This window comes from Corapipo altera, unplaced genomic scaffold (genome assembly GCF_003945725.1).
Source record: "Corapipo altera isolate COAL_440 unplaced genomic scaffold, ASM394572v1 22, whole genome shotgun sequence".
NCBI classification, from domain to species: Eukaryota; Metazoa; Chordata; class Aves; order Passeriformes; family Pipridae; genus Corapipo; species Corapipo altera.
In genome coordinates this window covers 7,119,938-7,147,158 of record NW_020884886.1, presented here as the reverse complement: position 1 = coordinate 7,147,158, position 27,221 = coordinate 7,119,938, and the positions used below count along the sequence as shown (strand labels likewise).

Here is a 27,221-nt window from a genome sequence, read left to right as displayed (position 1 = left end):
TTCAGGTAATACTTTATTATGTTTTTAATACATGAATGAGGGACTTATTGGGAAAGTAATAAAAAAATAATAAAAAGCATAGTTTCAAAAAAAACTAATCTAGAAATCTAGAGGGACTTCATATTGGGAAAATAATAAAAAGCATTGTTTAAAGAAAACTAATCTAGAAATCTAGAATTATCAAAGGAGTTAAATATGACTAACAAGAAAAAAAAAAAATCTCATTTTTCAAGTCTGATGTTAACTACCAGCATTGGCAAAGGGCACTTTCTTTCCTTTTGTCTTCAATTCTCCACTTCCTCATTCAAAAGTCTTGAAAGATTCATTCTGGTTTTTTCAAGTGCCAATGTTTTTGCTCGTCTTGGAGGCCTTGAACTTGACACTGGGACCGATTCTGGAACTTCATGACAACTGAAATGCAGAATATTTAAAAGTAAGGCCAAAAAGACTAACCAAACTCAAGAGTTTTTATATTAACAAACTTGAAACATGGTCTTAAAGAGCAGAAAAACTTCTTACCAATTTTAAACTTTTTATTTTTTGAAAAGAATATATTGTTTTCCAAGTGATATAGCAGTTGCAAAATAAGCATAACTCCTAAAAATTAGGTGAAATCAAAATAAATACACCAAATAGGCAAAAGGAAGTGGACTGACCCTGGTAACCCTGAAGTCCATGGATTATTTGCTTGAGAAAGAGTGAGCACAGGTAAAAATTACAAAGATAATGTTGTTTTAATTCTCATAACCTACGAGATCACACGAGAAGAAATCTATTGTCTATATTCACTTCTCAGAAGCTTATCAACACATGTGGGGAAAAAAGCAACAAAACTGTGGAGAGGGAAAAAGAAATAAAATTTACTCCTCCAGAGAACGGATTAAAAAAGCAGAAAAAGTGCTTGGAAGAAGAGCAATAATGTAAACCAAAAATCTAACTTTCGTCAGCTAGAATATATGTTGACTTTACACCCCAAAGGTATGCTACAGAAAGGCTACAGGCTCTTTGACAAAACCTGCCACTGTTTCAAAAGTACGAGTTCAAAGAAATTTTTTTTTCTAAAATATTTATCTGTGTTTTAGGAACAGAGGATATCAAAGGTAAAAGTCTGGGAAAGAAAAACATTTGGATTAAATTTCCTTGCTGGAAGGGACATCATGGTGTTGATGGTGAAGAGTCAAGGACTCACCTTTCAGTACCACGTTTTACACTTGTGCCAGCTTTTCTTCTGCTCACAGACCTCCCTTCTGCTGCCGCCTTGCGCTGTCCTAAGTATAAGCAAAAGTCTCTTTTCATATCATGATACCATTTGTTTTCTTAAGCTAGTTTTGTATCTTTCTTCAGTGTTTGATATTGCGTTGAAACACAGGAATATGGAGTCAGCACAGACAGAATGTGATCACAACACAAAAGCAACAACAAAAACCCCACAATTTACCACTTCTCCCAGAAACACCTGTTTGTTACTGTCAATGGCTGTGACCAGGTTCTCTGGAAATCCTGTAGTCAGTCTTTCCTTCTTTTTTTTTTAAATCTGTGTTACTGGGAGAGGCTAACAGCACAACAATTTCCACAGAACAGACTACTTTAATCTTTTAACAAATAAAACTGTAAAAACTACAGTAGGAGTATGAATGGCTTTTATATCAATACATTCATAAAAAGAACGACATTTTTTTATTAAAAGCAACTAATATTGTAGCTCATGTACCTTTGCCAGTTTTGTTTCTTGTGGATTTTAATTTTACTGTTTCTTTAACTTCATTAACTGGAGTATGAAGAGCATCTGTGTTATTTTCTGTTAAACAGAATAGCACAAACAGAAGTCATAAATTAAAAGTTGATTATTTTAAGTACCAGTATTTTAAATTTTGGCTGTTATATAAAAAAGCCACAGAATCCAACCCCACTTTTTCTTTAAACCACAAACTAGATATTAAGGCACGCACTCCCACTTTTCTGGGAGAAGAGGCCAACCCCCACCTTGCCTTTCAGGGAGCTGTAGAGAGCAATAAGGTCCCCCCTGAGCCTCCTCCAGGCTGTACAACCCCAGCTCCTTCAGCCACTCTTCATAGGACTTATGTTCCAGACCCTTTGAAAATGTGAAATCCCACAGATTTGAAGAGGTAAATGCTGCTTAGCTTTTAATGATCCCAAATGTATTGAGGGAGGGGGTGGGAGAAGGAAAGGGAACAATGCTTTTCTCCTAGAGTCTGCTTTTAAAAAGTGCTCAAAAATTCTTTTGCATGACAATTTCACACCAAAAAGGATTATCAGATGTTAGCCAAAAACACTGCAACTATTTGCTCAAAAGCATACTTCCAACTTCCCATCCAAGAAATATTTGAAGACATAAACATAGAAGATAAAAGAAATTAAACTGTTCGGCACTTCTGGAAAAAAAAAAACAAAACAGATTTAAGCCTTTAAATAACCCACTAAAAATATAAATGATTAAAAGAATTTAAAAGAGCACATGATCTGCTTCAAACAACTGCCTGTCAATACTTTTGCTTTGCTTCTGCAAGCAAACCTGGTAAGTTTCATCCAACTGCTTTTCTGCTGAATAAAATATTCTCCTTTGTGAGCCCCCAGCAAACCATACACTGCTGAGGCACGTGCAGCTGTGCACGCTCTGCTGGCAGGGCAGAGTCTTCCAGCTACTTCCACTGCAAGCTCTCAAACAGCAATAGAAGGAAATGTGGCTCCCACAGATGAGTTGGCAACAAGGACAGACTGGTGTGAACACTGAAGGTATCAGCTCTACCCTGCTGTAACACAGCCTGCAAGAACCACGGGCATGGTTCTTACTCCAAAGTGTAAGAACCCCACCCAGCACTTCTTTCTTCCTCCAAGTCAGCGACTCTCGTTCTAAAGATGAGTTAGTCAGCATCAGTATTTCGCAGGCACAGGAGTGTGACAGACATTTAAAACAAAACAAAACATCTTAATACTGGTTTTGTAAAAAGAAAGAGCTGCAGGGCAGAGCTTAAGATGCAGAATACAGCACTATTCATACCAGAGTAATATGACAGAATTTGGTCAAAAAGCACTACAAAATGTAAAATATTTCAGTACAAATATTTTAAACTGCCTGCACATTTATTACTACATGTTACCTTTTCCTGTTTTTTCCGAAAACTAGATTAATTTAATACAGGAAAACTAAAACTCATTTTCATAACATCCAAACAATTCACTGAACTGTACACCTGCTACTGTACTGCGTCTTCTGAATTACCTTCTTCATTGTGAACAGTATTTTCAGGCAATGGGATGTCAGTGTCCTGTGTCCTTCCAGAGAGACCTGTTTCCTCAGTTTGTCTAGAGTGGTTTCTGCCCTTGGTCAAGTTCATCTTGATCTTCTCAATAGTTTTTTGACACAGTTTATCTTCCACTTTCTAGAGAAAAGACATTTAATGTTAAAAGCTACTTAATTTTACAACTATTTATTTTATCCACTAAATTTATCTACTAACAGGATTATTTAAATTTACTGCACAAAGGATACAATGTATGACATGAAAATGATCAGTCAAGCTGAAAGTAGAAACACTTTCTCCATCAACACCAGGCACTGAAATCCCACATTTTTAAATTAATATTTTTTTAAAGGAAACCTGGAAAACATTAAAGCTGGACCTGAAGTATAGCTACCTCTGGATGATATACCCGTAGTGGATTTGGCATTCTTTTCAACATTTCTATCTGTCATACTCCCAAATGTTAATTTTTTTCCATATTAATAAAAGCACCGAAGTAAAAACCTCTTGTAATCAATCCCTTCCCACTTCATCTTAAATCAAGCACCCTTTTCATATTGGCTAATGATCTTCCAATTACATCATAAGTTTAGGTGTAAAATTTCAGCTCTTAATAATTAACTAGAGAAAAGCCATCCAAACTGCTAAAGACTTAATATTGAATTTTATTTTAACTTAAAAAAATTAACTACATCTCAAAGATCTCACTGTACCACAATATATCAAATTGGGCACACTGTTGCACCCTGGTTATACTGTCTACAGTTTATGCAGTGAGATCAGCTTATTTTGTAAATTACTCAAAAATTAATTTTCAAAGCCTGGTTAAAAGAGACATTCCAGTCACATCATCATAGTAAACAAAAGGCACTTCATTTTTAAGTGTATCAGAATATTAGCTTGCTAATGAATAAAAAGGTAAGAGCCACGTTATTTATGTACTACCTCTAAAATCTCATTGAGCAACACCAGAAGATTCTCTGTGGAAGAATTACTGAGTTCTAGTGAACTTAAAGCTTTTGCATAAATACGGACATCTGGTGCAGTTGGGTCCGTCAGGATTTCATTGCAAAGTTTCATGGCTAAACTATCATGCACTGTTAACTCCTGTAAAGGAAAGAAATTAGATATCAGACATTTTGTTGGGAACTATTTACAAGAGACAGCAGTGAGAACATTGCGATTTAAGCCGTTAATTGTCTTATTTTACAGAGTAAACATCTTCCTAAAATGCAGTATTTTTAGTATGTACACCAAATGATTTTTATAAATACTTTTCCCAGTATAGACAATTAGCCATGGTGCAAGGTCCTAGTAGCATTTTTTAATTGTAAGAGGGAGAGGAGACTGGGGGGGAAGGAAGTGGGAGTGAAAGTGTCAAGCTATAAGATTTCATAACCTCATTTAATCCAAGTGCTGGGAATCTCAGAGGCCCAGACAGGTAGCAGTAAGCAAGAGGGAGGGGCAGTTCTTAACCTCTAGACACAAATACTATTTTCCTACAGTTTAACACACTGTACCTGGTAGTCCTGAGACTTTTTAGACTGAAGTTTCAGTCCACTTGGTCTTGTCAGGTCCACTAACAGCTCAGAAACATTAGTGATATCTACTTCAGACAAAGGTGACGTTGCAGGAGCATTTAACAGTGTTTGCAGAGTTGGAAGATAAGCTTCTTCAAAGCATTCCTGGTTAGACCTGTTTCAGTGGTGTCAAATATTAGTAGCATAACAAGACAAAACTGTTTTCTCTTCCAGGATGAAAGTTCTCCGACCCACTGCAACACATCAGTCAAAGCAAAGTGGGAGCAGCCAACCTTAGCAGCAACAGCCAGCAAGATCAAGATATCAAAACTTGCTTCACAGAACCGATTAAAGTTTTAGCACATGGTATTTCAAGCAAGTTTTAAGTAACACTTCCTGCCTCTGAAGAGTTTGAACATTCAAACTTACTACTGAAAACCTAACTGATATGTCTGATATATACAGACACATTTGCTCTTAAGGGACAAGAGAATACATTTACATAAATACATTTCTCTCAGGTTTGTTTTTTTTTTTGATTAATCTTGTCTTCTGCTCATTCCTCCTTCCCGCTAGCCTTTTTCTTTGTGGGTACTCGGTTCTGCAGCAAGTTGTCTGAAAGTGTAGTTCCACAACATTTTTCAAAACAATTTGAAAGACAAGGTGTTGCAAAGTACAGGATACTAACTGAAGTGAAGCCTTTCCTGTTTCTGATATTTATTAACTTTTGCATCTCCAACAACTCCCGTTTGAACTACACTCCTTAATGTAGCAATGTATTGGCCACAAAAATTTAATTCAATTTGGCTGGAAAAATAGATAAGGTAGCATATAATAGAAGTAAATTAAATATTAACCATAAAAACAACCAGATAAATACTCAGTTCGTTCTAACTCGCTCAAACCACTGCCAGCAAATGTTAAACAACTTTTTCATTCAGCAGGTGAAAGGAGATGAGAGTTGCTGTTTACATAAGCTCTCTACCTCCTTTGTCCACTACCAAAATAAACAGGAGATTTTCAATCTGCTGTGAATTTAAATTGGAGTATTCTTTGGTTCAAAAACAAAACAAAAACAAACCCCAAGCCACAGCCCACCAGCCTGCTTCTTTGATATCTGCTGGGCACTGATTATTTTCTTCTGAAGCAGTCCTGCTAGCTACTTTTTAGTGACACTTCAAAGCCTACCTGTAGTGCTCAGCAGCATAAATAAGTAAAGCACATATTTTTAAATTAATATTTTATTCAGTATCTTGGAGAATAGTTTCAATTATAGGCTTAGGAAAGAAAAAAAAAAAGTGGAAGGCCACAGGGGTAAAAGGGAATTAATGGAAAGTCGTCAGAATAGTCACAGGTTGAGATTATGTACTTTCAAAAGCAATAGGTATAGGAGGCTGAATTAAACCTTTAGGTCTAACTTGCTTTTCTGCAATTTCTACTTGTGCAAGACCAAAAAAGGTTCCTAAAGCTGCTAGATGGATGTATATTGTCACATAACAAGTTACAAAGACCATTACCTGTTTGCATACGCAAATAAAGGGAAGAATACTCCTAGACAGTGTCGAAGCCGAGTATCCTCTTCAGTCATGGGGTTGTACCACAACAAAACGAGTCGAGAAAGGAGCTTGGCACTGATCAGCCTCCCAGAGAACATCAGTTTGGCAATGCCTTCTGCAGCTTCTGTCCTCAGCTCTGAAAACTGAAGGAAGAACTCATCACAAACACAGCGCACCAACCACAGCCTTTTGCACTAATACTTTCTAGTAACAGTCTACATCCTATCTTGCCAATCAATTCTCTACATTCATATATTTGCACGTGCACAGAATTCAAAGCCAGCTCAAGAGTATCGTTAGTTTGTATCAGTGAAAAACTTGTAGTCATTTTCTAGGACTATTTTAACATAAGACTATTGATTGCAGTTACACATCACGTCACATACAACTTAATGGGATGGTAAGCCATCTGCAATAATAATTTTAAAACAAAACTAAGGCAAATTTTATAGTATTCCTTACCTCACTGTCTAAGAAACCAGAAAGTAGCTTCAGAAGGCTGTGAACTGTGGCAGTGTCTTCTTCATCCTCTATTGGTTTGCTTTCATCCTCGCCATTTTCAGTTCTAATGTGTGCACTTTCACTTTGAGAGTCGTCGACTCTTCTGCTTTTAAAAGGCTCAATTCCAAACAGCATTAGTTGATCAAAGATTGCCTTTAAAGCACTGAGCTTTATCTTTATATTATCTATTTGTAAAACCTAGGTTTAATAAGGAAAATACATATATCATCTTCCAGTAGATCACCAATGTTAAAATTCAGCGTAAGATTTTTTGCTCTAAGACAACTATTAATTTGGGAAACTTTCTATTGTACTTGAGACAACTTTCAGATTTTAGGAAGGTGTGATACAAGTTTAAACCTGGATTTATAATACAGTCTGGGAAATAGTTTATCAAGTTATCTAAGCAATTTGCATTACATAAAATCAACTGAAGTTCACTCACAGAGTGAGCATGCATGTGTGAGATGTAATTTTATTGTTCAACTCGTAAAGAGATACTGGACAACAAAATCTGTTTGCCTGTAGTAGTTCCAGAGTATTAGGCACTACAGAAACACAGCTTAAAAAAAGTACAGCTTAATTAAAATCAACAGTATTTAAAAAGACAGCAGGAAGCAAGATAACAAAGTTGCATAGGTTACTATATGTATTAGAGTTCAAATTAGCATTCAAGTAAAACCATACATCATGGGTGGGTTAACCTAGAGATTCCAGATCTGTTTAGCTCCACACCCTGCTTCTGACAGCAGCCTACAGAAAGATTGTGGGGTTTAGCACCTACAGAAATAAGTACTCAAGTCTAAAATCTAAGTTACTAAACAACTGTAATCTTCCCTAAACAAACTTGTTTTCTAATGAGACATACTCAAAGGCAAATTAAAAAAATAATATATGCTAACTTTTTAGTAACCCAAAGTTCTCCTACTATGGTGCCTGACAGCTCTACCATCTTGTCTGAGCCCAGCATCTCAGCTCAGCCTCTGCTGACATTTCTCAAGTGTCTACACGAACACACCTTTAATAAGGCACAATGGCCACCTACACGACTCTCAGAGCCAGGGTCAAAAGTTAACAGGTGTCATCTTTGATACAATTAGCTCATCATCAGAACATGTACCACAAGGGTGGGAGATGCGGGTATTATGGCATCCAACATGTTCTATATCCAGAGATGTTTGGCCATGCTATTGTTTCTTGGCTTTAATATTGCTTTATCCTCTACTTAACAACTCTTCCTTAATCCATTAAAAAAAATAGTAATTCAGAAATTATATCAGATACCCAAGATCACAGGTAAGTGTGTAACAGAAATGTGAAAACAATCACAATCTCGCTTTTAGTTTGGTTTCCCAAGGAAGGCTTAAAGAATACTATACCTTCTCTTTTCTATATCAAATAACAAATACATGACTGATTACAACCAGATTTGGAAAAGAAAGTGAGACCTTTCAGATAAGGAATTCCTAGAAACTTTCAAGACAGCAGATGACCTTACAAAGGAAAGGCATGCTACTGCCAAAATAAAATATAAGCTTGAATATTATTAGACATCAGAAAAACCTAAATGAAACCACACTCTACAGAAAATCGGGAACCACTGGTTCTCAAAGACCATTACTCCCTATAATAGCTTGTTATGGATACAAGACTAGCTTTATTTACTAAGTTACAAAGACTGTTTCCGATCAGACATTTTACCTCTAACAGCAGTGGAAGATGGTTTTGGGCAAATTCTTTGTTCTGAAGGGTACAGCAACCCAAACACAGAACTGCCATATTTCTCACAGCTGGATGAACATGAGTTATGCCAGGAAGTATCTGGAAAGAAAAATATTACACTTTATGGTTGAAATATATCAATTGAAAATAAAAAACTGACTACTAATATGTGTTTACCCTGAAAATAAAAATAATTTAGTTTGATACGGGTTTGGAAAGTGGCAACTACCAAATACTCTGTTTACCTAGATATAACAGAAGCACATTGGGTATGCTGTTCGAAATCAGCAATAAAATAACGGCAAAAGTCACACGAGTGTTTTCCTCTGTGGGTGTTTTTAATAAATATTTGTTTTCAAACAAAATGGAGTTGATCACTCTGAGATAAAGACAACACACAACAACAACAAACCTACATACTTCTTTATAAAAGACATTAGCATTCTTGCAGAGAAAGTTACCAAATACAGATGCCACTTCGATGTACTTGGAATAGTTTTGAGAAGACAATTGTAAAACTCTACACAATAAAAAAGCCTGACTAGGTACAGTGGGAACACCACATTGGCATCTTTTTATATTTTTGCATTTAGTAAAACACAAATAAGTATCCCAAATCACTTAATACATGAAAATCCAGCAGGAACATCAATACAAAAGCACGATCTTGGACAAAGAAAAGTGGAATAAACATCAAATGTGAAAATTAAAAGACCAATAAAAAAAAAAAGGTTTCTGGGATGCACAACATTAATTAGGACTTCTAAGAATACTTCTATACATCTGCAACAAATCAGGTGTGATTGCACTACATTTCAGCAAGTTTCATTGCAAGCTGAATTCTAAGAATTCCCATTCTGAGGCTGTCCAGTCCATTTTCTCCTTATCAAAAGATCAAGTTCAAATTCCTATAAAGTATTACATAAACAGACTAAATAGATACATCCTAAGAATTCTTGTCAGGGTCCCAAGAATTTGCATCTGAGACAGGAATAACCGAATCATTCCGTAATATTTATTTTTCTTGAACTTGCTCAGTCTTCCTTGAAATCTGTACAAGTGTTCACCATCCCACACAAGGAATTCCACAGATCACACATTAGGTGACGAAGCAACTCATTCCATTTGTTTTGAGCTTGCTAAAGAATAGGTTCATGGGGTGATCAACCAATCCTTACTCACTTTCTCCAATGTCTTATGACTTCTGCCCTCTCTCAAGCCCTACCCTTAAGTCCTCTCCAGGTTACAAAGCAGTAACCTATTTAAACATTCTTCAGTAGAAGCCATTCCATACTTTTCCTTGTTGATCTTATCTTGACTACTTCCATTACAAACTTCAAATATAAACTGTCTAAATAGATAAGAATTGCACAGAGTATTCCCATGTGGATACATCATTCATACAATAGTGTAGTATTTTTTTCTATTTTTTTGTTTGCACTCTCAGTAACAGTTAAAAGGCTGTGATATTTAGAAATGTTAATCTTCAAATCCATAGTCTTCAAAATGGAAACTAGGAAGTATACCTTGTAGACTACAAGAGGCCAATAATGCCACTGCTTTATTTTTCAATACAAAAATATTTTGCTCTTCAAAGGTGCTAAGAAAACAAGAGTGGGGAATCTTTTCTTGTACGTGGAAGGAAAGAAAGAAAGGTCTATGTGAGTTCCAGCTTTTGACTAGAAACAAATTAAAAGCCAAAACAACAACAACAAAGAAAGCCCCAAAACATTAAAAGTTCTCTCTTAGAGCTCTCATAACTTTGGCTGATAGAAAATCCAAGTAATTAGAGGCAGTAAGCAGACATCTAAGCACTCCACTTGGCACAGTACACCTCAGCCCTGTCCAGCATTGTCATACACAGTAGTCAAATATTTATTATATTCTTATTGTATTTTAGTATCTCTCTGCCACAACCAGTTCTGGCATAGGAGCTCAGAACAGAATTATCTGCACTCACCTCCGAGACACTGGATTCTCAAAAGGCTTAAAAGCACCAAGCACAGCACTACAGATACAGCAAAGTGATTGTGAAATAATCACAAACCACCCTGCCAGCATCCAAGGGCCAGCTACAATGTATCCATTTGCATCATAATGTAAACAGTATTTTTATTCCTACATACCAGAGATTGAGTGATTTCAATTATGGTTGGACTGATTCCTTTAGAAAGGGACATGACCTTCAGAAGCTCATAAGACATCATCAGACACTTCAACAATGTTTCAGGATCACTCTGCAAGTGGGTCAGGGAAAAGAGAAACATCATCAATACAAATGGTTGGTGTAATAAGAAGAATGCGGCCATTAATCATAATTTGTCCCTACCCAAATAAACATGTCCACTACACATTTGTTGTGCAAGAATATTAATCATCATCTGATGATGAAAATAGATCCCTTTTCATGTTTTCAGCTAGTCAAGAGTAAAAGCAGTAAGAACATGACCCTTTTAGAATTCTTTAGTTATTTAAGGACAAAAGAACAGTTTAACTGCAATTAATTTTTTTGCTAGGGCATACCATCAGCTTCTATACTTGCAGAAAGAGAATACTAATAACATAAATGTTTGTTTTCAATATTAAAAATGTAGATGAGACAAGGTCAAGCTACACTTTCATTTAAAACTAAGAATAAATGTTAAAACATAACCAGCACTTAGGAATACAGGAAGGGAAGAGACCTTCTCCACATGCACTTCTTTAATTTCACATTGCTCTCCCGCTTTTATCAGATCATTTTTTGTGTGTTCCAACTCAGTTATTTGCTCTTTTAATACTGATGCTCTATTAAAATCCTGCAGAGTAATGCATTCTTCCAAAGCTTGCTTTGCTTCAAAAAGCTTCACTTTTATTTCAGCCAACTGAAATACAAAGTAAAAAGAAAATTAATATAATAACCTTTGTGGTATTAGCCAACAAAACTCTATTGACACTACTATATAAAACTCTAGATGCATAAGCTTAAAATAATATTTTTTTATTAACTAGCTTACCTTAAGCTCCCTCCTTCTTATTTCATCAGCACCAACAGGCTTTTCAACTGCAACAACTGGCTCACGAACTTCTGATATAATTTCTGCAATCTGTTGGTACAAACAGTGTATTAGTGCCACTAATTTCAGCTCAGATGTCATATACTAAGCATTTAACTTTTCCAAATTTAAAACACCATCCTTCTGAAAAAGTATTGCACATCTGTGCAGCTTCTCTTAACAGTTCATATTCCCTGCAAATAAACCCTCAATTTGACAATACATAGTGTGACCATAAGTCTGGTGTTTTCTTCCAATCAGCTGGGAAAGCAAAGAATGAGAAGACCACATTATCCATGAAGTCCAGCTGTTTCTACACCAGCAGTTCTCTGGCACTATCTTCCTCCTCTAGATATGAACACAAGCTTTAAAAAGAATTGCTGGTAACAAGAGTAAGGCTTTTCATCAGCCAAAATAGAACACCATCATTTAAAGGTCCATAAACCACCATTTGAAGTAGAAGAAGGAACATGAGCTATTTATTTTCAAGCCAAATACGCACACAGAAGTAGAAGCAGAACTAGGCTGAGAGTTTTTCAGTGGGTTAGGGGCTTCCTTCGAAGTCAGTCCCATTATGTAAATACAAAATGAGATGAAACATGATGAAAACTAAAGACTGAATGAGACAGGATAGTCTTAACTTGATTTATCTTGTATCAGATCACCTCAGTTTAACCTTCTCTCAAGCTGTACTAAATCAATGGAATGTATCAAATCAGTGCATTTCACAAGGCTATCAGAAATGCACACATTTACCGCTACAATTGTATCATAATGCTACAATTACCAAAGTTCTTCCATCGTAACCATGGAACAGACCTATATCCAGATTTTACCCACTGGGCTGAGGTTTTTCCAGAAATGATCTCTGTCCTCAAGTCCCGAGTTCATTTAAAATATTTGAGTAAAATCAAGGGTCCACTTTTCCAGGGTCAAGTTTAAATAATTGCACTACATTTAAAGAGACTACTATATAAAATACTTTTGTTATATGTGTTTTTAGTACCTATCTGAACTACCAGGAGGGAAGAGAAATACGAAACCAGAAAATCTACATTATCCTCACTTTGAACGTTTTAGTCAAAACACTTTGGATCTAAATACAATAAAGTATTATGGAACAGGCTGTTAAGTGTAACACTTTCCTAGCTAGAGCGTTACATTTACAACACCAGTCAAATTTCCAAAGATAAAGATCTCTAGACAACCACAAAATGCAGGTATGCTAAAAAAAAGAAAAAGAAAACAAAAACAAAAACAAGGGGGAGGGAGACATAAATGCTTTTCCAAGCTAAAATATTTGAGCTCCCAATATTTCTGTTACAATGTTTCATAAAAGCTGTCTGATGTATGGGAAGACAGAGCCTAGAACACTACAAACTTTTAGAATTACTTACGATTTGAATCCTTGTGTCATCATCCTTAACAATACTGAGCAATCTTTCAACAAGCAGAGGTACAAGTGCTGCTGAAGTTGCAGGCAGAATGAGAATCTTTTGTAAAATAACTAACAGATGCTTTCTGCATTAGAGAAAAAAAAAGCACAAACAATGTTTGCTTATTCAAGAAAATGGAAGACATGAGTTAATCTTACCAACTTCAAGCTAGTGTGATGAAAAATTTATAATACATTATGAAATTTCTCCATAGCTATATCAGCTGCTAAATATATTTTTTTGCTTAGCAATGTTTTTCTTTTCCTGATTTTACCCAATTTTTCTTGATTAGAAAATGTTGGATTTTTTAATCAGGTGTCACTACTGTTCAAAAAACCAGCAGAAAACAGTCAGAATCAATACTGTAGAACGCTTTCATAGAAATTATCTGTCTGAAAACTCAAAAAAAATTACAAGTTAAACTATCCTGCCAGTCTGGCACACATATATGCATTCCACTGAGGGTTTGGAATTATTGCTGTGTTTATACTACCACAACTGCAACTTTCACAAAATGCCTGTGATGGTATGAATTTGCAAATTTATTCACTCTTCTTACCTCACAGCAAAAGGCTGTTCAGTCATAGAAATGACTCAGTTAACACAGTCCAATTTAGCGTGGCATCTAAGACCCTTTAGGCCTTAGCAGAATATAGCTTAAAAACATATGAAACAAACAGGCTACTTGCTACAAGTCATCTGTTGCAAAGTAATCCATTTTTATCTTTTATTTTTTTATACACTATGCTCCAAATAAACAGTCTTGTAACTTCATAATCTCAAGAACACTTTATGAAAACAACTGAATTTGTTCTCCACAAACCATGTCCAATCTGCATTAGAACTTACTTTTCCATAAAAGTAAGCAGACACCTTTTGACCAATTCCATTAGAGAGACTGTGCTTTTTTTTCCAGTTGGCATTAGGACTGTATTTTGTCTGACTGACCAGGTTCATTTCCCAGAGGTTCTATGCCTGTACACAGGCATGAGTGTCATAAGCTTAATAACACAGATTCGATATTTAAGTTTACCTTCCTCCCTCTTCCACGGTATCCATGCAGCCAATGATAAGAATCAGTTGCTGGCCTATAAATTCTTTTGTCATCAGCTTTTCAAAACAATTAAAGTCTTCTTTTTGTTCTTCAGTAAGAACTGGCATAGTTTCAAGATAACTGAATCCAAACAGAATAGATATACTGACATTCAGAATCACTGTTGGACAGTAAAAAATTTAAAAAAAAAAAACCACCCCAAACAAATCAAAACCAAATACCCAAAACCACTCCTCTCCCTCCCAAAAAAGTCCCACCACTTTCTTGTCCTGTATGAACAAGTGGTTACATTAGTTACAAACCTTAAAACTTAATGTTTGTGTTCTTTTCCTAGATTACTATTTTCAGAAAGCTATTTATACCAAATAATTTACAGTTTAAAAATAAAGCACTTCATTAAAAAAAAAATCCCTTTTGTCAATGTTAAACAGTAAAAAACATAAAATGACAAGTTATGCTTCTATGTGTGATTTCAGTTCTGTACTAATACATAAAGCCAGCATCTTGGGAACAAATGTACAGATGTAGCATTTTTCTTATTATTTTTCTGCGTATTTAGGTCCTATGTATTTTTTTACAAGTTCAGAAGTGTTACATTGCCTGCAAGACCAAATACAAGAAAATCATGAAAGCATACATGATCAAATATGTCATCCCAGAAGAACAATCTGTTATCATATACACTCAGCCTGATAGCATGGAAGTGTAACCAGTTTATTCCATTTCTTTATTTTTCTAGAATCATTGTTCTCTTATCAAAATTCTATCTGAGTTATGTACATTCAGAAAATCAGGAGTGAAACATATAATGTAGAAAATTCAGTAATGAATAGAACGTAATAAAATGAAATTTAAATATTGATATGAGCTGAGAAAAAGATGCTTTTTTCTACCCCAGCTTTACAGATACTTTTCAGCAGCAGCTCATTATTTTTAGCAAATTTTAAAAATTTCTCTAAAGTTAGGACATCTGAAATGAAAGTAAGTGTTTCTGATCACTTCACAGTAATGTCACCTGCACCAGATCACACTGAAATACCTAAGGCAACTCGCAATCCTGCATTTTTTCCTAAGTACCAGTGACTTGCCTTTTCTTGCTCCTTCTGATACTCACAGTTCACTGCACAACTGGACACCAGAGGACTGCAGAATTGCAAATCTTACCTGAAACAACTAGTAGCAAAGCTCAACAATGAATAGTTTTTCAGTTGATACCACAAACAAGTTCTAGTAAACCTAATTAACCATACTCAGCCTCACCCTGAAGAGGAAGGTAAACTGAAGGCATTTTAAGTAAGATCAGATGGAAAGAGAACAAATGTGCTCTCTTGAAGAACAAATTTTTTGGAGAACAAATATTTTACGGTCTTTTAAATTAATTATGAATGAATTTACACCCACCAGACTGGATACACATTTCAAAATTAAGCAAGCACAGATGCTTCATTTATCAAATATTTATGAAACATGTTAACACATTCCCCATTGAAAAGTAGCAATGATTTCTGTAAGTACCACTAGTGTATACTACATCCAGGGAAGTGAGAAAAGAATATGCATATTTTTAATTGCAAACATCTATCAATACAATGCATTTTTCAGCAGATACAATTTTTAATCATTTCAGGAAGCTTCACTTTATGTTTCACAAGTACAATACCTCAGTTAAGATTTCTCAGCATTCTCCATGCTCACAAATGTGAATTCTGTTCAAAATTTATGTTAAGACTAAAGAATCTCACCAAGAAAAAATAAATACCATCCTTCACTTTGGGGAAAAGACTGACTTCACAAAATGTTCATTTCCCCACACACACACCCCTCAGTGAAATAAATGTTCTGTAACTGGCTCATTTAGCAGCTCTGTCACTGCCTTCAAACATAAGTTTTTGGGAAGCATTCCTGCCTGAGCAGGCAAAAAAGAAAGGAGGTTTCAATTACAAAACTACTTCTCCTGGAGACAGCAGCCAAATTTTACTTTATTTTCACAAATTACAATGAAAAAAGTATCAGTTTCTGCAGCCTCTAAAAATCTTTCAGCAAACACACAGTGACCTTGATAATAACATGTACACAAAGGATAGCTGCATATTTCAGAACAATGATTTTATTATCTTAAATAACAAAGAATTATGTGCTATTGATCTAACAGTCCCACCTTGCTGATAATTCAGGAGAAAGGGCATTCCAAACGTTGTTTTTATGCTATAAATTTGCTGTTTACAGGCTTTGTTTAAAAGAAGTAAATCCTCTCAAAAGTCTTTTTAAAAAAGGGAAGAAAAATTAAAATAATTGTTCAAGCATGAATTTGGGTTTGGAGGACACCTGAACAGTTTGCATAAAAGAAATATTCTTTGTTAAAAAAAAAAATAAAATCAATTTTAGCGGCAAGCGATTTATTTTTAAATGCAACGTACCTTAATAAATAATCTGCATATACAGCTGGTTCTGGCAACATCTCCTCTAGTAAATCTTCACCTTCTTCACCTTTTGATTTTAGATTTTCACAAAGACATCTCCAATGTAACACATTCTCAGCTGTTAAGTCTTCCAGTGGAATCAGTTTTCTAAAAAAAAAACAACAAACAAATACAAAGAGATAAATAAAATAGGGTCAAGGACAACAAATGCCCAGAAATATTAGAAAACTAGAAATAAAGATTACCTCCTAAGATGAAAATAAAATCCTGTCAAAGGTATTTCCCACAGAATTACTTATAGATTGACAAAAAACTTCCTCTCTTAAGTGAGGACACAGAGCTCCCCAAACCTCTTAGTACATTGCCCTTCTCAGTATTTTAACTCAAGACTATTCATATCAGTTTGCATAAACATTCTGCTCAACCCTTCAGACCTCTTAGAGCAACCACCCGGTACTTTAACTCTAGGAAACATTTTTATCACTGTACAAGTCTGGAAAACTGAACACCATTTATCTGCAGAAATGCAACAACTGCATTAAAATATTTTTCAGCTTCTGTTCATGAATTGCTTCTTCCATTCTTAATACAAGACCTTCACACAATATTTGAGTAGCAAACACAGTATGTCAAACACAAAAAGTAATACAAGTGCTTCTCAGCATATCTCTAAGCTCATCCTCCATTTACTAGTCACAGGACCCCTGCTCCTCTTTAGATTCAAGTCTTTTCCATGCCAAGCATGGCAATTAGTCTGCATTTTCAGAAGCAGAGCATTAAGTTGTGCACTAATTCTACCTCAAAACAGAAAGGACAGTATCACTGCAGTGGTACTTTTCACTCTCTTGAATCCCATTTTACTGGCAAACTATCAACAAAAATTTTGGTTTTATTTTAGGTCCCTCACATACAAAACAAACAAACCTGTGCAACATGTAGATGAAAACTGATCATTTGATGGCTTCTCATTAATCTGAGAGGTCTTTATTTAACATACAGAAATCACAGAACTTCAAAAATCTAACCATGTATCATACTGATATTGCATCACTCAAGCTATTGTCAGGAACATCACACAAGAACAACCCTAATATTTTCCATAAATTAAATAACCTCATTATGAGCTGAATAATTTAACTTCTCAAATTGTCAATAGTCTAACAGACCTACAACTTAAAATTCTCAGACAGCCCAGTTTTTCAGAATGGAAGCCTCATTTTGTGCAGGATCAAAGTCAGCCCGTGAAACCCATAACTATATGTAAGTTCTCCTTTGAACCTCTTAAGACATTGGCACATTTCCAGAGGCTGTAAGAAAGTTATTTCATCATTATTGATCCTTTTAAAGGCAAACAGGCCCACATCTATAGCTTTGGAGTGCAATGCATAGAGCATCTACTGATTTCAAAACATCTGTCAGGCTGCTGCTAGAATGCAAGACACTTCATATGATCATATTATGCATTTAATCCCAAAGCACAAAGATTTTGTTATCACTTTTTAATCAGTGACAATTTCTCATTTCATTTTATCATCTGACACTAGACTCCTACCACTGTTCATTCCACTCTCATTGCCTCAATTAACACAAGACATTTCTTCTCACACCTTTTTGCCCCCCTTGGCAATTTCCTACAACTTAAATTTCTACTTTTCTTCCCCTCTTCATTTTTGCTTTATGTATCTTAATATGCATCACACTATCTTCTTCAAGGCTTAGGAACTCAGTCAAATTCTACCAAAAATTAACACAGGAAAAGAAGACTAAGCAAATTCTGTCAAGCTCTTAAAACAAGTAAAATACCTCCAAAACAAGACTGACACACAAGTCCAGTAATTCCATTCCGATTGATTCGCCAAACAGGTCATGGATAACTGAACCAGTCCCAAATTGTGCTGCCTCTTAGCTCAGCAAAAAGCAGAGCAGGAAGTCAAAGAGTAGGAAATGTGGGAGAAAGACTAGAAGCATTACTAAGAGGGAGAAAGGAAACAAAGGAGCTTTTCAGTATCCCATGCTAAATGAAGAGAGGAAATCAGAGTTGTGGGTGTAAACTGGAGCACTTAAAACCAATTAGACTCTAAGCTGTTACTCATATAAAAGCTTTTTTAACTGATTCATTTACTGCCTACTTTTAGAATTTAAGAATGTGACTTTTGGGGTATTCTGGAATTGAGAAGTCAAATATATTTTTCTCTTTTTTTTTTTTTTTCCTCTTGCTTATCTGGGCACAGATAAGCTGTTGAACACAGCTGGTGTTTACAGATCTTTTTTTAAAAGAAAAAAAGCATATCCAAAACACTTAAGCATACAAACAGAGCTTATACCACAGTATCAGTCTTTATCACAGGCAGCAGTTACTCTGCTCCCCATTTAGATATAATCTTTTATATTGTTATGCAAAATATTCGTCTTTTGGATACCTGCTGTCAAGGTATTTACATTCCTGAACAACATCATGAAGTGGAGATAATGAAAACAGAGTATTTAGTACTGGGATGGCCACTTCTGGGCAGTTTTCTACATCCAGCCGATGAAGCAATTCTAAAACATCCCCTTCAGTGACTTGTAACCAGACTTGAAGCAGTTTCTTCATCCCCTCCTTAACAGCATCTAATAATACAGGAATTTAAATGGTTTAAAACAAAGGTCAAAAAATATCAAGTTTTCAATATATTTTCACAAAACAATTTTCTATAGAAGTCCTTTTGCAAAGAAGTTATTATACAGTTGAGTGTGACATTACCTTAAAAAAAACCAACCAAACAAACAAGAGGTTAACAAGAACTACCTACAGCACACCACATTTTTGAGGCAATATAATTTTCCCTCTCACAGGGAACTAAAAAGACCTCTCAAAAAAACTTGTACACCTAAAGACAGCACCTCAACTCAGAAAACCTACAAATCACAAACTCTTGCAGAAGAAGGAAATATTCACAGAATCAGAACTATCAAATGGGTCAGGCTGGAAGGGACCACATTGGGTCATCGGGTCCAATCTCCCTGTACAAGCAGAGTCATCCTAGAGCACATTGCCCAGGTTGCATCCAGATGGTTCTTGAATATCTCCAGTGAGGGAGACTCCACAACCTCTCTGGGTAACCTGTTCCAGTGTGTGGTCACCTGCACAGTAAGGAAGTTCTTCCTCATATTCAGGTGGAATTCCTGTGCATCACTTTCTGCCCATTGCCTCTTGTCCCATTGCTTGGCACCACCGAGAAGAGCCTGGCTCCATCCTCTTGACACCTTCCCTTCAGATACTTACAGACACTGCTCTCAGTTTTCTTGAGGCTGAATAGGCCCAGCTCTCTCAGCCTGTCCTCGTAGGAGAGATACTCCAGTCCCAAATATTCTAGGTAAGCATTGTTATAAACTTGCCCTGTTTCAGGAAGTGGCCACTTTTGGAGTCAGGATACTACAACTGAATTGACACAGAATTCTTGCACTAATTCAATTATGTATATAGATTATGAATTTACATAATGATACTTTAACTCCCTCCTCCCCACTGCCACAAGGAACGAATAGTTCCTGGATCAATGAAGTACTATTTAATCAAGGCAAAAAGTATTTATGGGAACATCCAGAATACACACCATTACTACATTCACACAGAATTAAGCAGGGAAGTTGAAAGGCTAATAGTCTGGTGGAAGTAAAGACATAAGTCAGGAACAATACAAGTATGTTCTAAGGATCTTTTAGAAAACAATATCCAATATAAGGGAAGCAAAGTCCACATACACTGACAAGATTCATCTTTCCCTTATATGTAACTTATGATAATAAATACAGCACGTAAATATAGTCAAGAGTTCAAAAAGAGCTGCAAAAAGGCCTTGAAAGAGCTAAATTAAGATCCTAAGAACGAGAAACCACTCCAAGAAAGTGAAAAGCATAAACTAGTAGAACACAGTAGAACAAGAGTGGAGAATTGCCAGCTGAATGCACTCTGAAAAGGAAAACTAAGCAGAATCTGGAGTATGTATTCCAGATCACAATTATCAGCCCCCGTTCTGAAGTCAATATGGAAAGACGTTCAAAATTACAATGTCGAAACTTTGAATGAGCAGGTTCCTCACTTCTTAGCTTGGGAGTTACTCAGATAAGCAAATTCAATAAAGGTACACATAATCAAAGCTATAGGATGTGCCATATTTGTAATACAGAATAGCCAATCTGGAACATAAACCCATTTTACCCAGCAAAGAGCACATGATATCCATTACACCAGTCAAACTACATATCCTGGCAGATGTTTTTCCCTGTGATTCTAGGTGTCAACAAAAAGAGCAAGTTCTCAATAGCTGGGATGCAGAATCATCCTAAGGAAGAGACTGACACTGCCCCAGAAAGTATCTGTCCTGGATCATAAAAGGCGGCACTTTTTTAAGGCTGAACACCTCAATGTCATTGAAAAAGGCCAGAAAGGCTGTACTTTCTCTTTTAAGGGAATACAACAAATCCTTGTTCCTGACAAATGAAGGATCACAGGAAAAATTAGTGCAGGTAGCTTCCTCCCCAGTTTGGAAAGATTACTAACACAGGAGCACATTCACCCTAAGAAAAAGAAGTATTTGTCAAGACCAAGCATTACTGAGTGAGGTGGCAACCAGCAACTAGTTAGGCCAAACAACAAACTAATGCTCTGATAAGAAATAGTAAGTCATAACTTGGTTTTTCAGGGCTAGACTTGAAAAATAGAACATGACAAACTTCGTAAGACTCCTACAGAACAATTTAGAGTAGGTGGGCAAAGTGCTAACTCAGACATACAGAATGAGAGTTTCTTCTTAAGTGTAGGTCTACACAGCGTAAGAAAGCACTCAGCTGATTCTCTCTCCCTTTCCCATCAAGAACATACTAACATGTTCTCCAACTAGCCAATAAAACAATAAGGTAGATCAACAAAAACACATGCATGCATAATACACCTTGAAGAGCTCTAGTTACTAATGAACACATTCTTGTTTTCTAAGTGAATATCCACACAGATCATAATTCTTACCATTCTCAAGCAGCACATCACTCAGCAAGTAACTTTCTCACAGTAAAATTCTACAGGGCTTAGTACAGACTTCCCAAAGAAAGTATATGGATTATACATCAGCATTTAGCAAAACTGGCAGCTTTATTGTGAAGTTCATCTATATAATTGCTCCTTGTATGTAAGCAGGCCAAAATTGTCTCACTGAGATGCATATGACCTTTGATCCTTTGGCAACAAACCACACATTCAGGTACATTCTGAACGATACAATACCAAAGACGTTAAAAAGAATAAAGCTGCTTCATGATGAAATGCATAAGGATCAATCGAAGATTCATTAAAAGAAAATTCAACCAAGTTAAAGGAAAAACTAACCAGCTGAGCTTTCTCTCTGAAAGCACTCAGGAAACATATTGATGTTCACATTTAAATGCGATAATGTATTAGTTACAAAAATATCTATAATGAAAAGCTTCCAAATACACCAAATAAATTACATTTTTCTACTTCTGTGTTTAATTACATTGTTTTTTAATTTTAATAGCATTTTGCCCTATTTTAAAGCTCAGTGGCTTTCAGGTTTTTTAAAAGTGCAATCCCTTTCTGGTTTGTCCACTATAAGGGGACTGGAAAAATCAAAGCAGCAAGAAAATTTCATGTGCTTAAACATTTCCTGGTATCTCACTACTCCCTCTGAGCTCCTGTTATTGCCATCACAGCTTCCACATAAATTGCACGAAAACATTAGAAAGTATTCTCTCAAATATTTGTATCGAGATGTCAAAAAAGAAGATCTCTTACCAGATCTGTCATTAAGTCCTTGTTGCAACAATTGTACTCTCTGTGCTATTGACAGAGCTCTCATGTGAACTTTTTCTGCCAAAACCTTAAAAAGAATTAAGACATGAAAATACATTTCTACGAATGATAACAACTGAATCCATTAACTACATGTTGTTTTATATTCTCACTTTTATCCACCCACAGAAATCCTTAGTCAATAAAAGTCTGTAATACCTATACCATCAGCACTGTAACAATATATTAACAAGCAGACCCTTGTGCATGGCAAAAATGTAAAATAAAATAAAGTTAACACACAGCTTAGAAGCTTGTCAGCTCTTGCAACATCTGGATACGAAAACTATCCTCTCTCTTTAAAGCATCAAGCGCAATAAATACCTGCAATTAATTACTGAGTATGTACTTTTCTTAAATCCTAATAACACAGATTCAGTTAAAAAACATAATTTAACCTAAATTATTAGAAAGAACAGAAGATTGTGCTGTGAGAAAGAGTTGAACATTTTGTTTCAAGATCTTGCCTAAGATGCCTGCACAAGAAACAGACAGGTTAGCACACCTTCTTGCCCCTGCTCTACATATAAACAAGTAATGGTTGACACTTCTCAAAACTGGAATAGCAAAATTATGTAATTTTTTACTACTGCTGTGACCTTATCTTTACTTAATATCTATTATGTAACAACAGAGAAGAAAATTTGTTTCATAAACATCACAAAAAGCATAGATAGAAAACAACAGATTGCATACATAATTTATACTTTTACTGTCTGATCCTCGAGAGACAAGTTCTATCACAAAAGTAATTTCTACCAAACAAGTTCTGCAGTCAAGTTCAGGGGTTTTAACTAGAAAACTTGTATTAGATCACTGCCCCTCCAAATTTTTGTAAAAGAAAATAAGTTATCTAACTGTTCTTAGTGTTTAACCGGTGACATACAAAAAAAGGCTTTAAAACTTTTATTAAGTCAGGCCTTGAAATTAACGTTAAGTGATCCAATTTACCTCATATGCCAGCTTCCTGACAGCTTCCTTTACATCCATAGTGCGGCCCACAATTACTGGCAAAGTCCTGGCTGAGGGAGCAATACATGACAGCACTGCACGTCTCACTTCTGAGTTTGAATCATTTTCAAGCAATGTGGTGTAAACTGAAAATAAAACAGTAATAATAATGTTTTCCTAAGAGTTTGAAACATTACAGGAAAACAGAAAACACTAACAAAACAAAACAAAAAATCAGCAGCTGTTATTAAAATGCCTCTCCTGCCCCTGCAGAGCTGATAATTTAGGAAACAGTTCAGGGTCACAACCCCAAGATTTCAGGGCAATTACATGCTGAGCTGTGATCTCAAAAGAAATAACGTTTACAGTCGTAAGTAGGAACCTCAGTTAATAACTCCAAAAATTGCTACACTAGATCCCATCCATAAATAACCATTTTGTCATTTACTGGGGAAAAAAATTTTCCAAATGTTGGCGCTTTAAGATCTCTACTGATTAGCTGTATATCCTCACTACCTTTGAGGCAGTTGCTCAAATTCTCCTATAAATGGAAAACTGCAACCTCCATTACTCTTAGAGTAAAACCCCCTTGCAACTTTCTTTTACTATATTCTTGACCCTTCCTCAAAATTAAAAGCAACTATAAAATTAATTTACTCAGAGTATACATGAATTCATCTTCTTGCTCTGTGAGACAATGACTGACTATGAAATTTAGGTACTCCTAAATAAGCAACCTATAAATAAACACTTAGAAAATAAAATTTCAAAGAAGATACCTTAACAACAGAAAACCTCATCTAACTAAATTGTCACAAAAGACAGTATGTCAAGTTTAATGGGGGCACAATTTACAAAACAGCTGTGCTGCTACAAACCTACACTCTGTCTACCTGGAGGCAACAGAAGTAGAAGCTTAGTCAAGAATCACACCATATACAAAGAAACCCACACACAGCATCAAGACACCCGTGCTGCAGAGGTGCTGATCTCTTACAGAAAGTGATCATAATTAGAAGTAATAATAGCTTTTCTTTACCATCCCTACTGTTTCTTAGAGTTTCTTTACTAATTCAGTTCAATTAGTAGTACCAAAGGGTCCTCAGAGGGCAAGAACTGAACACACTATTTTCAATATCCCACTTCTACATTTAGTTCACAGAGCAGCCCAAGCCCAATACAATTGTCTAGAAAATATCTCCTTCAAGCAGTTCTCTCTTTTCCCCTTGAATGTATGCAATTCTTGCATGTACAACCTCCTCTGGCAAAGAGTTCCAGTTTATGAATTATTACAAGAATACTCTCTAATATTCATTTACTTGATGCTTTAAAAAAAGTTTAAAAATGCTTTAAAGTAATGTAAATGAACAAATGTTCTTAGAGAAAAGAAAAAGACCATTACTACTTACTATTAACAACAGGACAGTCTTCATCCTTAGGATCTTGAAGTCTCGCCAGGGCCAAGACAGCTTGAATTCTCACATTCGAAAATTTATCTTTAAGTCTAATCAGCATAGCTTCATTAATTTTATCAAACAGGTCATCATCAATCTGGGCATTTTCTGGCATATTTCCCAAAATCTTACTAACAAGCTGACATGTTCGAAATCTAACTGCGTGGCTGCTCACATCATGAGACTTAGGAAAAGAAAAAAAAAGTATTCTCATAATCACTCTTTCTCACATCCAACATAAAGGTGCTAATACACGCACGTAAGTAGCTAATATTTTAATAAAGTAAATGAAATATGCACTTCTATGTTTCAAAAGCTTTTCCTACTCATTTTTAATAAGATTAAAAAGTCACAGAACCGGAAAAAAATTATGGCCCATCACCTGTATCAGTGGCTCTTTAGAAAATCAGCACTTCCCTCACAAAGGAAGTAGCATGTTTACCATTCCATGAAACCTGCAGTGCACTAACCAACTTACTGCTTTGCCTCCATGAACATTAGAAGGAAAAAAAGATGTTAGCAATGATAACCAGTGAACTTGGCCCGACCAGTAATCTTTCCATGACAAAACATTAGTCTAAGAAAATGTAATTTTCTTAATTACATTTCTATTTCTCACATTTCTTAATTTTCTATTTCTGTGTTCATGCTATTGGAACCATTGATTTTTCTATGTAACACTTCCAGTAAGCAGAAAGGAATTAATACATGTCAGCCTACTTGTATGGAAGATCTTTTAATATTTTTTGTTATTAAAGAAACAGTACAAACTCGTTTCCACACCACCTCCCCAATTTCATGCTTATAAATGCACCTATAGTGGATTTTTTAGGGTTGGGGGAGTGGAGGTGGTGTTACTCATATAGCACTACCTTTGTCTTGCTTTCACTTTCTAAGTTCTAGTTTGTAAGTATCACCTCGAGCACCAGCAAATTTTCCCTACTGCAGGAAGTTTGTTTGTTATGTCAAAGATTTAATAATAACCATTACTGTACCTCAAGCAGAAATTTAAACACATAATTCAGAAGTAAGTTATCTTCTTCTCCCTCCTCACTATCATCTTCTTTCTCGGTCTCACAGAATGAAGTAACAAATTTAGCCACAAAATTGATCACTTGCTCCACTGCTGGTTCCCGTCTGTAGACTATCATAGCATACTTGAGGAAATGAATGAATTTTTCATTAAAGTCTTCTTTATCATCCACCTGGGGGAAAAAAAAAAATCAAACCACAACAAAAGATAACTGCCCGCTTCATCTTTGAAAAGCTGTACCACAGAAAAATAAAATAAATGTGCTTATAACTGACAGCTTCCACTTAAATTTTTAAAGGGCTGCAGCCAGCAGTTAGGGCACACCCGCTGTCGTGCACCCCTCACTGAGGATTTTGCTTTAAGTGCACAGCAGGCACGTCCCGACCACTGGGCTCCACCCTGGAGTTTACATTTACCTGCAGACAGGTTTCAGGATGGCAATAAACACCCCCATCTACTACCACCCACATCTCGGGGGTCACATTCACATCTCGAGGATCCAAACACCATCAATTCCTGCCGCGGGCAGTTCTCACAGCCGCGTTCGCGTAGAATAATTGAGCGGCTTGGATTGGTGGGGGTTTTTTGTGAGGACTGGGGGGAGGGGGGTAGAAGGTTATTCCGTTTTTTTTAAGTGGCAGGGCTCTCCTTAGGCACACGGGCTTCAGTTTCAGTGGAGCACTGCGGAGAAAGCCCTCGCCCCCGAGGGAGCAGCGGAGCAGCCGCGGAGCATCCCCAGCTCCCCCAGGCCCGGGGCCGCCCCAGGGCAGCCGTACCTGAGTATAGGTGCCCTTCAGAGCCACCACGAGCTTCGCGTGGTTCTGGTGAGGCTTCTGGGCCAGCTGGAAGGCCTCCCGGACCTGCAGCGAGTTCTTTCTCACGCCCATGGCCGGGTGGAGGCTGCGAGCGGAGGCCCCGGGACCGGCCCCTCACACACAACGGCCGCGGCGCCCGCGCGCGCGGGGCTTCAAACCAGGCGCGCGAGCCGCTCCCGATCTCGCGAGAAACGCGGGCGCGCGCTCGTGGCCGCGCCGCTGGCGGGCGCGGCGGGAGGCGGCGGTGGTGGGAGGTTGTCGCCATTTTCGCACAATCGGGGAGTTAGTCAGGCTGGGAAAGAGCCCCGAGATCATCGAGCCCAACCCGCAACCAAAGCCCGCTATGTCAGCTATACCGTGGCACTGAGTGGCACGTCCAGTCTTTCCTTAAACACCTCCAGGGACGGTGACTCCACCACCTCCCTGGGCAGCCCATTCCAGTGTCTAATCACCCTTTCTGTGAAGAAAGCTTTCCGAATGTCCGAACTAAACCTCCCCTGGAGCAGCTGAAGACTATGTTCTCTTGTCTTGTTACTTTTTAGCTGGAGAAGAGGCTGATCCCCACCTGGCTACAACCTCCTGTCAGGGAGTTGTAGGGAGCGATAAGGTCTCC

The 27,221-nt window shown here is 36.7% G+C and overlaps 1 protein-coding gene across 1 annotated transcript; it reads right to left on the bottom strand.

Moving 5' to 3' along the window:
- On the bottom strand, positions 1 to 26,759 carry NCAPG (non-SMC condensin I complex subunit G). The gene is made up of 21 exons (XM_027642939.1): positions 26,570 to 26,759; positions 25,756 to 25,965; positions 24,716 to 24,944; positions 23,307 to 23,452; positions 22,299 to 22,383; positions 18,928 to 19,117; positions 16,505 to 16,654; positions 14,067 to 14,207; positions 12,995 to 13,118; positions 11,559 to 11,648; positions 11,247 to 11,426; positions 10,689 to 10,799; positions 8,542 to 8,661; positions 6,802 to 7,038; positions 6,301 to 6,482; positions 4,784 to 4,958; positions 4,209 to 4,370; positions 3,242 to 3,401; positions 1,712 to 1,798; positions 1,190 to 1,268; positions 1 to 411 (listed from the first exon to the last, which is right to left on the bottom strand). The coding sequence occupies exons 1-21, from the start codon at positions 26,678 to 26,680 to the stop codon at positions 285 to 287; spliced, it is 3,096 nt and encodes a 1,031-aa protein (XP_027498740.1). The 5' UTR covers positions 26,681 to 26,759; the 3' UTR covers positions 1 to 284.
- Between the last annotated feature and the right edge of the window lie 462 nt (positions 26,760 to 27,221).